Here is a 14,718-nt window from a genome sequence, read left to right on the forward strand (position 1 = left end):
AGCAGACACAGTAACAAGCGGCCAGAAGAGGCGGATGAGGGGTCCCAGGCAGACTGAAGGAGAACCCAGGGACCCCGGCATCCCTGGGCATCAGGTGGCGAAGCGGCGGTAGGGATGGGGGGGAGGTCAGGGGTCGGGGTGGCGCCTACCCCTGGCGGGCCGGGTCCGGCTGCGGGAGCGGCTCCTCTGTCGCTGCAGCCGGGGTCGCCGCAGCAGCCGGTAGTAGTAGGAGGGCCTCCCGGTGGTCTTCCTGGCGCTGCCGCCCGCGGACATGCTGCCGCCCGCCGGGCACCGGGCCGGGCCTGGGCACGCTCACACGGGCCCCATCGGCCGCTCCGGCCCGCCCGGCGGGCGTCCTGCTTCTCCCGCGCACGTCGGAGCGACCGCCGCCGAGGCCAAGGCTGCCCCACAAAGTCGCTCCAACTCCTCCTCCGGCCCCCGCCCTCCCCGAAGCAGCCGGCCCCGCGGCGGGGGCCGGGGACCGAGAGGCCGGGCTGGCACCGGCCCGGAAAGTCAGTGCGGGAGAAATCCCGGCCTGGAGTCCGCGGGCCGAGGCGGCCCGGAGTGTCCCGGGACCCCAGGCAGGTCCCCAGGAGGGTCACCGCCTCCACCCTGGCGCCTGAGAGGCGATGCCCGACCTCGGGGCGTGCGGGGGCCCCAGCCCGCCGGCGGGTGTAAACGGTGCACACCCACGTGTGCGCGCTCCCCGGCACTGGGCAGGGCGCACGCGAGGTGACCAGGCGGGCACTGTGTTGTGGAACCGGTCACCTCCAATCAGGGTCTGAATGAGGCTGATGCCGCGGGGCCGATTCTGCCCCAAGGGCACTGGGCTGAGTATCGACCCGCAAACATACTGTTCCGCGGGCCCCTGGCCGCAGCCGGGTTGAAAAGCCTCCCCTTTCACGCGGGATGATTGCCTATTCTTTACATTTTAAAAATTGTCCCGTTTGAACATATATTATTTTTATATTAATTAAAATTATCATGCATATAACAAGCACACAAAAGGAGAGAGAACATAATGAACACCTGTGTATCCAGCCCGGCTTTGCCAAATCTGAACATTTTGCCCCCTTTGATCTGGACCCTCTCCCCCAAAAAACACTGTGGATGCTGTGAAGTCTTCCTCCCACTGAGCATTTACAGCAGCTCTGGCAGGTCTGCAGGCAGAGCAGAACAATCCTTGCCCTACCGTGGGGATGGGAAACTGGGGCTGGGAGAAGGGAGGGTGCCAACTCCCTCTACTGCACGCTGCTAAAAAGCTTTCTTCTCCAAGTCATGACTCCCCAGCTCAAGAACCTTCCATGGCTCCCCAGAGCCCAACAGCAACAAGTCCAAACAACCTTCTCTGGTATTGAGGCTCCAACATCTGGCCCCAACCAAACCACCCTCCAGCCTCACCTACCACTCCCTACTTCTCACTCCTCTGCTCCACCCCCAGCAGGGACTGCCCTCCCAGCTGCTTTTCTCCTGATCCATCCTCCTCCTCCACCTCCTCCAGCCTTCCCCGATCACCCGGGGCCCTCGATGGCATCTCTCTCCCTACTCTCCCTAGCCCCGAGAGCAGCGTTTATCTTTTAAATTATTCAGACAACCACCTGCCTGAGCTCCATCCACTCAAGTACAGAAGGGGAAACTGAGGCCTGACAGCAGGTCTGACTGTGTCAGTCACAGGGAAACTAACACAGGCAAGTGGTCTCAGCCTAGGGCTCCCCACGGGCAGTCTCAGGGGTGAGTTTGTGGGCGAGTCCCTGAGGCAGTCTGGATGTCCTCCTCCAGAACAGCTGAAGAGGCGTGGCCCTGGAGGGGGCGGGGCGGTCTGGGCAGGAATCCAGGCCGGGTTTTGCACCTCACAGGGGAGCCCCCTCCCAGGCTCCCTCAGCCAGGGGGAGGGCCCCCAGGTCGGGAGGAGCCTGGATCACAGCTGGAAGCCAGGCGCCTCGCTAGGACTAGGGGGGAGGGGCAGGAGGGGTATGGCTTCCAAACCCAGTCTGGTCGTCCCAGCTCTCAGCTCCCCTGGCCCCTCTCCCCAGAGCACCGCCAACCTCTGGGGAGATGGAAAACCACGTGGCTGCAGTGACACCCTTATGCTCCTTTGGGTTAAGCAGTGCTCTAGCTCATTCTCAGGAGCAGACATTGCTTCTTGGGAAAAGCTGTACCCAGTCCCCCAGTCCAGAGGCAGGCTGCGGGTCTTCACGCATCCTCCTCCGCCCAACCTGGGCCTCCCCACTCAGGTGGGGCTCCCGCAGCCGGCTGCCCACAGCTTGGCACTTCCAGGATTGAGTAACCCCCACGGCCGGCCTGCCAGTCCAGCTCAGGATGGGGGCCGCAGCCCTGTCCCCAGGGCCTGGGGTTCGTCCAGCCCAGTTTCTTTCCCAGAGCAGGAGTGCCCTGATCAGCCAGGTTCTAGCCTTCCCAGGAGGGCATGGGAGGCTCCCTGCCAGCAGACTGACCAGGGGCTGGCACGGCTGGTCTGGGCCTGGGGCCCCCAACAGGCAGATTTAGGTGTGTGTGCACAGAGGCGGGGGAAGTAGCCAGGAACTCAGGACCTCAGCTGTAAACACAGCTGGGCTCGAAACATCTGGTATGGTCTCTCTGATTATACTCAGGCTTCTCAAGTGCTTCTCTGTGCCTCAGTTTCCCTGCCTACAAGGAGATGCTGTGGACCCCCAATCTGTCTGCCTTGTGGAGGGAGGAGGGTCAGCTAAGGAAGAGGAAGGAGCTTCTGCACTCCTGGCCTTGGATGGGGTGGGCATCGCCAACCACCCAAGCTGAACGTCGCCACAGGCCTCGAGTGGGGACCCAGTGGGCACCAGCTGGGGTGCTGGGTAGGCAGGGGGCAGGGCAGGAATTAGGAGAGAAGGGGCCTGGGCTCTCTGCCCGTCCTCCTGGCCCAGGACCCCCACAGCGGGCAGGCAGACAAAGGCTGCCCCCTGCACGCCCCAGCAGAGCATCTGGAATCAATCCTGCTGTGGAACAAGCCACCCACCGGCTCCGGCTGCCCCGTGGCCTCCTCCCTTTAAACAGAAGCAGCCCCCCTTCCGGGAACTGCCTAGACTGGGGGAGGCGTGCCTGAAAATGCCCCCCCCCCCACCAACACCACTTCCTAAGACAGACCCCTCCAAGGGGAAGTCTTGGCCAGCATGGGCTTCCCAGGCCCCCGCCATCTGTGGGCCCAGGGCCCCCCCCCCACCCCGGGCTGAGAGTCCCGCCTCTGTCCAGCCTCCAGAGGGGCTCTTGAAGGGGCCCACCTCCCGCCTCCACGTGCTGCTCTGGGTGGGTGTCCAGGCTGCAGCCTCCAGGCCCCTGAGCCTCCAAAGGAGCCCAGCTCATTAAACCTGCATATTGCTGGGGTTCCCCCAAGACTCTTGGTTCAGTAGGTCTGGGTGGGGTCCTGAAATCTTCATGTCTCTTAAGTGCAGAGCAAGGGGCCTGGGGCCGGCTACATCTGACCCGACCTCACCACAACCTTCACACTTCCTCAAAAGCTTCCAAAAGTGAACTCCCAGAGTAGCGAGGGCCAAGGTCGGTCACCAAGCAGCCGCCTCCCTCTGCGCCCTCACCCACTGCACCCACCTTGATCTACCTCTTCCCGGCCTCCAAAGGTGCCACGCTCATTCCCGCCTCCAGCCTTTGCCCTGCTGGCCGGATGCCCGCTGTGAATCTCTTCTGCACCCGCCTGGTGAGTCCTCCGAATCCCTCAGGAAGCAGCTCAGACATCACTTCAGTAAAGGAGTCTGAGCCCCAAGGATAGAGCCCCTGACCTCTGCCCACCCGACCCATTGGCTTGAATAATGAGGACATGGAAGAGCAGGGAAGCATGGATCCACAGAGGAGGTGGTGGGTGCCCGCAGAGCTGGGCCGCAAGTCCAGGCAGACCACGGGGCCAGGCCAGGGCTGAGTGGGAGGGGCCACCCCAGTGCCGTTTTGCATCTTGCCAGGGGTGTTAGGGTTAGAGTCAGTGAGGACGACGGTGCAGAAAAGCAAATTGTCAGAGTCATCCTTGAAAGCCTTCCATTGCCCATACAGGACCGTTTTTCCTCCCGTGTTAGCACAGATCACCCATTTCTCCAGCTGAGCGCCAAGCAGAAGTGCCTGGCCTTTCGTGAGGGCCCATTTTGTGCAGGAAGAAAACTACAGCAACTAGTTATCTAACACCAGATGCCACCCAGGGGGGAGATGCTCATGCCTGGAAGGGACCACAGAAGTCCAAGGCTTCTAACATAGGAGGGTTACCAGTTTGGCCTCGAAAGGTTTGTCTGAGGGTGAAGATAGGAATTAGTCTAACAAACCGTATTCAGCATGACCGTGTGCCTGACCCTGTCCACAGCATTCTATGCACATTATCTCATTTAATTTCACAACCATCCTATGAGGCAGATGGTTACCACCTTCATTTTACAGAAAATATTGGAGGCACAGAGAGGGTAAGTAAGCCCCCATAGGTCACACAGCTGGCACTAGGAGTCAGGATTTGAACCCAGGTGGGCTAGAAAGAGTATGTCTTAAGGTTGAGCCGGACTTAATGCAGAGATGGAGGAGGGGTGATAGCCTGGAACTTTCCTTAAAAGCCAGCTTTGACAAGGAACAGGAGGAGGCAAGGAGGGACGGGAGTCCTGACAGGGGAAACACTGGAGCCCACACCAGGCCCCACACAATGGGTGTCTGGAGGGCTCAGACCTGTCAGGTTTCCTGTCGGGACGAGCGTAGGCAGCGGTGACCAGGGGAAGTCCCCGGCCAGGCAGCCCTGCACACATCCGCCTGCCAGGCCAGTCTCAACCTCTGAGACGCTAGAGCCCTGGGCAGGGTTGTGGCGGTGGTGGGGGTGCTGCGGGGAGGCGGGGGGCGGTCATGGTTAAGGTCACGGGCCTCTGCCCGGGGAGGCATCCCGTCTGACAGGCAATGACGGCTTCCTGCGTCCACCATTCGTCCGGGAATGAGGCTGGACCAGGAGGAGGACGTTCATTCAGGGGCTGGAGGAGGCTGGAGCGGGGCTCACCCCCCGGGGCAGAAGGTGCAGACAAGTCCCCGGGGGTCACACACAAGTGCCTAAAGCCCAGCCAGGCGTCCATGGCCTCCACTGCCCCCCAGACTTCCTCCCAAAAGCTACTGATGAATTTAATGACATCCTTCACAGAAAATGGCCCAGTCAGGGCTGTGATGACCCCGGGCGTGGATGGCTCTGCCCCTCTCAACACAGACGGAACTGGGGGCCCAGTCAAGCGTGGACATTTGAACACACACAGACAGAGCCTCCGGGAGTGTGAGAGTTTTTTTAAACCAAGTCACCCAAAGCTGGGCTGAGGGTGAGCCCTTGGGACAGGTCAGGGCTCTAAAGGCAGAAGGGCAGTCACCAGGGTCACTCTGTGATTTGGGGGGTGCTCTGTGACTCAAAGAAAGCCCCTTGACATCTCTGGGCCTCAGGTTTCCATGTGTTAAATAGAGACAAGACATCTCTGCCCAGCCCACCTCCATGGGATTCTATCAAGATCGGGAAATTTCCCCCAGTCCCAACCAGCACCTGTGTGTTCCCTCCCATCCTCCAGAAGCTCAGAGAAGACATATCTCCCTCGTACACGTCAACCGCCTGTCATAAAATCCTGGAATGTCAGAGCTACAGGAACCTTCAGAGTAGGTGATGGGACCAGGGAAACTGAGGCCCGGCGGGACAGCCACTTGCCCAGAGGACCTGCCTAATTCACCACAAGCTGGGATCTAGCATCAACCGCCCGATTGTGGAGGGTCTGACTGCCCCTCCCACCCCAGCACGGAGCAGTCGGGGGCGGGGAGTGGGGGGGGGTACCGCATCAACTCCCTGAAGAAGGGGAAGTGAGGCCAGACAGGCAGTGACTCACCCGAGGTCACACAGGACTTGAGAGTGAGTCCATCTGGGGACTTAAACAGAGCTGCCAAGACCCCCTTTCCCCCTCAGTCACCTGGACCAGCCCCCCAGATGCGTGATGCATTCTGCCCACAGGGGCCCTGGCTTCCACTGTGGGCCGGCTGCCCCCCGAAACTCGGGGCCCAGTCCTGTGGCTGGGGGCGGCTGGGATCCGCTCTCCCAGCCCCAGCCCCCACCCTCCTCCCTCACTCCCACCCCAGCAGCCAGCATTTCAGCATTTCAGCCCAGATGGCCGGCCCAGAGCAACTCTCTCCGTGTACTTCCTCTCTCGGCCCTGACCCAGAAAGGCTGCCAAGCTCCAGGTGGGCCCACGGCCCCTCCCTCTCCCGGCCGGGCCTGGGGCGGAGGCTCCAGATCTCCGGGCTCTTCCTCCCCTCCCAGCTATGGGCCCAGACAGCTCCACACCCACCGTGCGACCAGAGAGGGTGGCATATGGTCCCAGTGTGAGGTCAGAGAGCCCCCTCCCCTCCCAGGCAGGCCTGCCTGGTCATCTGTGAACCATTTCACGGCTGGCACCGGCCTGGGTTCCGGGGGGAGGGGCCTCGCTCAATCCCCGCAGAGCCCTCTGATGAGGACAGATGAACCAACCCCATAGCCAGCTCCTGGGGAGCTGCCATCCAGGTGGGGAGCTGAAAGAGCATCAGATTTGGGGTGAGGAACCAGCACTTCTTGGCTGTGTGACCCCAGATTAGTGCTTTCACCTCTCTGTGCCTCTGTTTCCTCAACTAGAGAGTGGGCATGATGATACCTATGCTTTGTGAGGTTGTGGAAGGTCAAACAGCACAGTGAATCAAAGCCCTGTATAAAAACTGGCCAACATCTGCCCCTCTGGGCTATTTCTTTTCTCACTAATCTGTGGACTCCTTGAGAGCAGGACAGCTGGAGCCGGTCAGCACAGTTACTAGCCCAGAGCAGGCTCTCAGTAAGACTGAATGGGAGAGAAGGTGGCAACATTTGGGAAAAGTGGCTGAGTCCATCCGATCTGGAGTCAGCACTGAGGGAACTGGAGGAGGGAGGAGTCCTGGAAGACTGCCTGGAGGAAGAGTCATTGGCATCGAGCTCAAAGGCTGAGTAGGGGTTGACTGGGTAGAGAGCAGAGGAGGGTATTCTTGGGGGTGGAGACAGCATGAGCAAAGGCCCAGAGGTGGCAACCAGCAAGGCATATCCGGGGGGCTGTGTGTAGAACTGCGAAGCTGGAGCAGAGGATGAGATGGGACTGGGGAGCTGGCCGTATGGAGTGTGTGAGGGGTGAGGTCAGGGAGAAGAGACCAGGAGATAGGGCCAGGCAGGGGTAAGGCCCAGGCAGCCCCTCCAGAAGGAGACAGGTGAAGTGGTAAGGAAGGAGCCCTGAACAGAGAGACAGGGGATCAGGGCTCCAGGCCTAGCTCTGCTGCTGTGTGGCCGCCTCACTTTGAATAAGTCATAGCCCTCTCTGATCCTTACTCTGCAACTGTGAAAGGAGGGGCTGGCTCCATGAGGCTGGCCTGTAGGTGGGCAGCTGGCTAGATGGCCATGAACTACACTGAACAGATTCCCGGGCCCTATACCCAGCGTCACTGAATCCAAATCTCTGTGGGTGGGGCCAAGAAATCCATATATTCTTTTTTTCTGAGGAAGATTGACCCTGAGCTAACATCCGCCTCCAATCCTCCTCTTTTTGCTGGGGAAGATTGGCCCTGACATGACATCTCTGCCCATCTTCTCTATTTTATACATAGGACGCCTGCCACAGCATGGCTTGCCAAGCAGTGCGTAAGTCCACGCCCAAGATCCAAACCGGTGAACCCGGGGCCGCCGAAGCGGAGCATGCAAACTTAACCGCTGCGCCACGGGGCCAGCCCCTAGAAATCCACATTCTTGAAAGAGCTTTCTCAGGGGCTGGCCCCATGGCCAAGTGGTTGAAGGTCTACATGCTCTGCTTCCGCAGCCCAGGGTTCGGGGGTTCAGATCCCAGGCACAGACCTACTCCACTCATCAGCCATGCTGTGGAGGCGTCCCACATACAAAGTAGAGGAAGACCGGCACAGATGTTAGCTCAGGGCCAGTCTTCCTCACAGAAAGTAAAATAAAATTAAAAAAGAGCTTTCTTGCAGCTTTCTTGGGGAGCCCCTGGCTAAGAGGGTTCTAGACTCAGCTGGCTATCTTGTCAGTCCTTGAACATACCAAACGTGGTCTCACCTCAGGGCCTTTGCATTTGCTGATCCTCTGCCTCACACACTAACCCTAGATCTTCCAGTGGTCAGCTCCTTCCTGTCCTCAGGCCTCAGCTCAAGTGTCACACCCTCAGAGGCCTTCCCTGGCCACATTTTCTCCAGTCCTTGGCCCCAACCCCTCCCCCACCCTGTCCCATTGCCCTGTTTTAAGTTCTTGAACTTATCTCTTGCTGAAACTCTCTTATCTGGGTATTAGGGTTCCCTAATGGTCTCCCCCAGACTTTAATGAGGGCAGGGCCTCGTTAGTCCTGTCACAGCCACACCCTCAGTGCACGGAACAGTGCTCAGCAAACATTTCATGAATGAGGTGAACCAAGGGAGCTGGGCTCAAAGCCCCCATTCTTTTATCAAGAAGGCAGATGCTGGGGTTGGGGGGGCTGGCCCCATGGCCTGGTGGTTAAGGTTCCACGTGCTCCACTTCATGGCCCGGGTCCAAGGGTTTGGATCCTGGGTGCGGATCCGCTCGACTCATCAGCCATGCTGTGGAGGTGTCCCACATGCAGTCTAGAGGAAAGATTGGCACAGATGTTGGCTCAGGGCTGATCTTCCTCAAGCAACCAAAAAAATAAAAAAGAGGAAGATTGGCAATAGATGTTAGCTCAAGGGAAATCTTCCTCACCAAAATAAAAAAAGAAGGGAGGTGTGAGACCAGGGGCAAGTGGCTTCATCTCTCTGGGCCTGGGCTTTCCTCCGTGTGACATGTGGACAGCAGGCTGCAGAGTTTACTTCTCAGTGGCCCTCTGGGGCTGGTCAGGAGGCCAGGGTGTAAGTCCTGACTCTGCAGGAGCTGGCACAGAACAAATGAACGGATAAATAAATGCCTTTGCTTTGTCGTGTGGCTTTGAGCAAGTCCCCTCTCGTTCATAGCCCCAGCTTCCCCTCCTGTAAAATGTGGTTAGCCTGGGTGGTCTTTCAGGACCCCTAGGCACTAACACTCAGAAACTCTGTGCCTGATCTGGAAGATAAATGGGAGCCACAGCAGGTGTTAGAGGAGGGGCAGGCTGTGCCAGAGCCATGGTTCTCGCGCTTGCTGGCCTTTCCTGGAGATCCCATCCAGTCCCTAGCTGGCATCCTGAGGCTGTGCAGGTGAGAATTAAATGTAGCTTTTGCAACCTGTCACCCCTCAACTCCCCTTGAGAGGGAGAACAATGCTGACCCTGCCCCCACCCTGGGAACAGCATTTTGTCTGGAAATTCCACCAGGGGGAGGAGGAAGGGCTGGGGCCCTAGAATTTCTGCGCCTGCTCAAACAGGAAGTCGCTGAAATTTTGGGGCCAAGGAAAACAAGTTTAAGGTCATCCTGGAAATCAGCAGGCCCCATTCCCCCCTTGGCTAGGGACTTGCCCTTCTCTGCAGGTGGGGCTCTCCTGGTGATTAATTATTATCATAAACAGACGGACGAGGTGTGGAGAGGCGATGGTCCAGGACCACAGAAAAAGGGCTAAGAGGAAGCAAAATTCACTAGCCTTGGCTGGCATACCTTTGATGATGGGGAGCTCACTACCCAACTGGCCCTCCCTGTCCTCAGAAAGTCTGACGGGGAAGGTGCCGTCCCACAACTAGGAATGGCAGAAGGCCTTTAGGGATCTAGTGGTCCCCCCACCCTCAACCCAGGGCTCAGGAGATTGGGACTTGCCCCGCCCTCCTTCCCCAGTTCCCAGCAGCACATGAAGCCGTTACAGGCACAGGAAGGCAGAGACTCCAGCCCCACCCCCACATCCCTCCTGGCTACGATGCCAGGGTTACGGTTTGAAGGGCTGACCTCGGACTGACCTTCACTAGAAAGCCCAGAGGACACGGGTGGGGGCCCCCCGAGTTGATCCTAGTCCCACTGGCAGCCCTGGGAAAGCAGCCTGGGTTACAGCGGCCTCCTCGCAGCCCCTCGGACACCATGGCCCTCTCCTCTTCCCCTGTAGCCTCTGCCCCAGGAAGCTGCAAGGGGGCTTCAGAAGTTTCTGGATCTGCTTTCCTTGGCCTCATGTTTCTTGCGTCCTCCTGGTGCCCCCTCTCATACCCACCCCCCTTACACGGGCCCCCATGCATGGGCAGACCGGCTTCCCACTCAGGCCAGGCCCTGCCGGGTGCCCGCAGAACAGCCTGGAGGCCTCCGGAGGTGCTGGCCGGTGCTGCCCCCTGCCGGGCTGTGGAGCCCAAGGACGGAGTCTCGGCCCCCGCGCCACCACGGGGAGCGCTCGCCTGGCTAGGGAGGCCCAGCCCAGGACTCCCAGGGGTCCCAGAGCTGTGCCCCCTCGAGGACCCTAGGGCGGCATGGCTCAGGGTCCCAGTCTGCTGAGTGTTTTGGGCAAGGCTTCCCCACCCCCTCTGGCTCTTCTTCCCGCTGGTGCAAAGGGGAGGACCCAGAACCTCAGTTTTCAGACTTTAAGGCACTTCAGTCTCCCGGGGAGCATGTTAAAACGCAGATGCCCAGGCCCACCGGGGAGAGCCCAGGAGTCTGCATTTTAACCAGCAGGGGGTGGGCCCACACTAACCACATGGCTCACCTATTGCTCTGTCTCAGGGCCCCCTCGCTCTATATGGAGGTTTCTGGGACCCTGGCCCCCAACAGTGTCACAAGCCTTTTACAAACTGCAGCCTGTCCCCTGTGTGTGGCAGGCAGGCCAGGATTCCAAGCCTCACAGTACAGTGGGCAAACTGAGGCTCAGAATGGAAAATGAGCAGTTTGCCCATGGTCCCCATCCGCAGTGAACCCCCCAGCCTCCACCTCCCTCCCCAGGCTCCCCACACGTGGTCGAGGTTCCAGGGCCCGGGGGTCAGCTCAGGCCGGCAGCAGCCCTGACTGGCCCTTTTGTCCTGGTCTCTGTGCCCTGTGACCTCACGAGGTCCTGAGCTGATTAAAATATTCCCTTACGGCTCTGATAGGCCTGGTGTCCCCTTACAGGGCCAGGAAGGACATGGTCCCATCTGAGGTGACACTGCCAGGTTGGTGTTGCACCTCTGGCCACCCTCAGGAGCCGGACACCACGCACAATGGAGATTCGAGAACCTTTACCCAAAGTGTTTGCAGAGAGCAGACAGGAGAAAGCAAGGCCCAGAGAGGGGAGCACCTTGCCCAAGGTCACACAGCACATGGTGATAAACCCCAATACAGTGCTTACTCTGTGCCAGGCAATATTAACTCAGGGAGTCCTTATAACAAGCTCGGAGGTGGACACTATTACTCTCCCATTTTACAGGCACAGGAAGGTGACTGTAGCAGAGACAAGACTCCATCTCACACAGCCTGGCTCCTAGTGATAACCCTGTGCTGCCACAAGTGGTCTCCCTTCAACTGTCCCCAGGTAATTAACCTGCCAGCCCCTTTCCCGGTACCAAGAAGGGAGAGCTGTTTGTAAAAAGGTGGCCTGTAGCAATAAGGCTGGGGCCTTGGCTTCTAGTCCCAGCCTGGGGTGGTGGTCCATGGATGCTGCCCCCGCCCCTCCCTGACCACACCTCTCTCTACTCCCTACAGCTACCCCTTCCTCAGCCACACTGGCCCCCAGCCCCCACCACTTCTCTCCTTCATGTCTTTGCTCCCACCATTCCCACTCCTAGGACTCAGGACACAGGGCACGCTTCCTAGACTCTGCGCCCCCCCGTCGTGAAGCACATGATTGCCAGCTCCAAACCCTAGCCTGAGTCTGTCCACCTCTCTCCATCTCCACTGCCATTACCCAGATCGAGCTCACCGCCATCTCTAGCTTTGGGGACTCCCACAGCCCCCACCTGGTCGCCCCAAATCCTCTCTTGCCCCGTGAATCTATTTTCCACAAAGCAGCCAGAGTGAGCATGTTAAAAACAGGCCTCTGGCCCAGCCCCGTGGCCTTGCCAGCCTTTGGACGCTCTTTCTGGCTCATCTCTCCCGGGCTGGCTCTCCTGAGCCACCTGGCCGACTCCCACGCAGTCTTCCTTTCCAGAGACACCCCCTCTCCCTCTCCAAACGCTTCCCCCTCCACATCCCTCCTCATTCCCGCATCATTCTCCCGGGGCTCCCTCGTCTTTCCTCCGGGAAGCCCATCGCATCGTGCGATGATTTCTGGTTTTTTGATGATCTGTCTCTCCTGGCACACTGCTCCCCTTGACGGCTGGGTCCTTCTGCCTGGTTCACCATCACAACCCCAGTGTCCAGCCTGGCCTGTCACACGGCTGCTGCCCATCAAGAGGAGGGTGGGGACGTCACAGTGCTATTTGCAGGCACAGGCACTGTGCACATGAATGTACGCTGGAGCCCCCAGACCTCTGGGCCTCCGTGCGTCAACAACCTCCTGGGCTCACAGGGACACGGGGCCAAATGCCCTCTACCCCTACCCCAAAAAAGTCACAGCTCAGGACTGAATTTTCCTCCCTGCACGTTTGGGTGCTTTTCATTCTGTGATTTATAGCCCGTCCAATAAATTCCCCCATTATCTTTCACACGCAGCGTGCTGCCTTTCTGCCGTTTAATAACACATCTGGCACACTGGGCCTCTCCCTGGAGAAATCTAAAACTTGGCTCCAGGTCAGAAGCAGGCCCAAGAGGCCACGTGGGATGCTGAGGGCTCCTCAGATCCACACCTTGAGCAGGTCCAGGCCTCACACTCAGGCTAACTGGGCAGGGACCCAACTCTTGTACCCTGCCTCCTTCCGCCTGGCAGGGAAGCCTGGCGAGAATGTAGGCTAAGATGTCCGGTGCCCTCTGGGGCCCTGGTGGCCAGTCGTAGGGCTGGGCTGGAGACTGGTGCTTCCCCCAACCAGCCTCAATGATTTCAGAGGCTCCACAGCCACAACCTTTATCGACATCTCCAACTCCCCAGGCAAGGCAGGAACTCATCAGACCCATTTCACAGAAGAGGAAACTCTTCTGACATATAGGGAGGTTGCATCCCAGCCCTGCTTACCCCTCCGGGTGCCTCCTAAGTTCAGATGCAGCTGGCAGAGATTTCTGAGTATCCTCGGTGCCAGGCACTGTGCCCAGGGCCTGACTTGAATTGTCTCCGTGCATCCTCTCAGCTCCCTTTAGAGGCGGAAGGTACTGTTGTGCCCCTTTTACAGATGGGGAAATCAAGCCTCAGAGAGAAGCAACTTCCCTAGGGTTGCACAGGAAGTACATGGCGGTGCCCCAGAGGAAGTCCTACTGGAGTGAGGGATGAGAAGGGGCTAGAGCTGCAGGGAGCTGACAGCTCCAGGCAAAGCCACCCACTCAAACACAAAAAGTGGCAGGGAGGCAGAGAGAGCTCAGGGCTTTAGGGTCTGACAGCCCAGGGGTTGCAATCCCACCCCTGGAGGTCCTCAGCTGTGTGACCTAGGGCAAGTCCCCTAACCTCTCTGGGCCTCATCTCCTCCATCTGTAGACTAAGAATACCATCCTCCCAGGACCATCACAGGACTTGCATGAGGCAACACGTGAGAAGCTGCCTTGTAAACCGTCTAGTCCTGGGCCGAGTCATTTTTGCGTGTTAAAACAGTGGAGTAAGACATCAAGCAAAGACCTGCAGGGAATCCTGGGCCGCCCCAGCCGGACGTGTGCCTGGCAGCTCAGAACCAAGCAGGGATCTGGGCAGAAGACACGGGCTCCTCCTCAGACCACAGCTGCTTACCTCACTCTGGTACCAGGCACCTCGCCTCCAGGCGGCTCTCCTGCTCCCAGGCGCGCAGGTCCCAGCACTGCCTGGCCAGCTGGGGGGTGTTGGGCAGTGGGGCATTCCAGGCCAGCCTGGGCCAGGCCTCCCTGCTCCTCAGCCCTCAGCCACTGGGTCGGCTTTCCTCCCCGCTCCCGCTCCTGAAAGTTTCTGCTTCAACTTTAGAGTTTCCATGGCAACCACCTCTCTTCAGTCACTCTGCCATCTTAAGAAGCAGTTTCTCTCTTCTTAATACTAAAGGGAGAATTAAAGTGAGTTGGGGCAGGAGGCCTGGCCAGGAGAAAAAGGACAGAGAGGGACAGGGCTGGGAGAGGAGAAGGATCTAGAGGCTACAGGGAGCTACCCACTCAAAGGGGCTGGGGCAGCCATGGTTTGCCACCAGATGACCTGAGACTCCAGGCCCGAGACTGGCCACAGGGTCCTCCACGCCGGCTTCTTCAAATGTGACTCTTGTCCTCAGAGTATCTGCCCAGTCCGGCAGAGGATGCTCAGGCTGGGTGTCAAGGCTTTGCAAGCTGGCCGGGCCTAAATCCACTTCCTACTCTCTCCATCCCCATCCCCACTCCCTCGGCTTTTGCCCATCCTTCCTTTCCCAAAGCCTAGCTCCAAAGTACCCCCACAGCAAGTCCTCGCTGATGCCCCTTGCCCCGACCCCCGCCCTGTCAGAGCTCCTCTCTCCTCCATTGTGTCTGTCCTCCCCATCCTAACCTTTCTCCTAGGGGGCTTTCTGCCCTGAAGGCAGGGCATTGGGACAGAAAGCGAATGCCCCCCTCACTCCGTTTCTGGTCCACAGGAGGCCACACTCAACCTATGGCCAGAGAAAGGGGGGCTCCGGTCCAGGTTCTACCACCAGCTAGCCGCAGGCCCTTCACAAGTTTGTTCTAGAACTTCATGTTCCCTGTGGTCAAATAAGGATGGAACTCACTTCCTCCCAGGCCGCTGGAAACTGAAATGAGTTTGTGGATCTGAAAGAGCTTGGAAAATTCGGC

At 59.0% G+C, this 14,718-nt stretch overlaps 1 protein-coding gene across 12 annotated transcripts in view; it reads right to left on the bottom strand.

Moving 5' to 3' along the window:
• Positions 1-14,718, bottom strand: part of DAB2IP (DAB2 interacting protein) — a 194,479-nt gene that overhangs the window by 125,315 nt on the left and 54,446 nt on the right. For 2 of the 12 annotated variants that reach the window (XM_070518822.1, XM_044778862.2), the window contains exon 1: positions 150-411. The exons of 8 other annotated variants lie outside the window; for them this stretch is intronic. In XM_070518822.1, coding sequence (XP_070374923.1) covers positions 150-273 — 124 coding nt within the window. In that variant the 5' untranslated portion in view covers positions 274-411. Of the gene's footprint in view, positions 1-149; positions 436-14,718 lie in introns of those variants that run through there. 2 more of the 12 variants (XM_070518827.1, XM_070518823.1) reach the window with 2 other exon arrangements.

This window comes from Equus asinus, chromosome 10 (genome assembly GCF_041296235.1).
Source record: "Equus asinus isolate D_3611 breed Donkey chromosome 10, EquAss-T2T_v2, whole genome shotgun sequence".
In the NCBI taxonomy this organism is placed as follows: domain Eukaryota; kingdom Metazoa; phylum Chordata; class Mammalia; order Perissodactyla; family Equidae; genus Equus; species Equus asinus.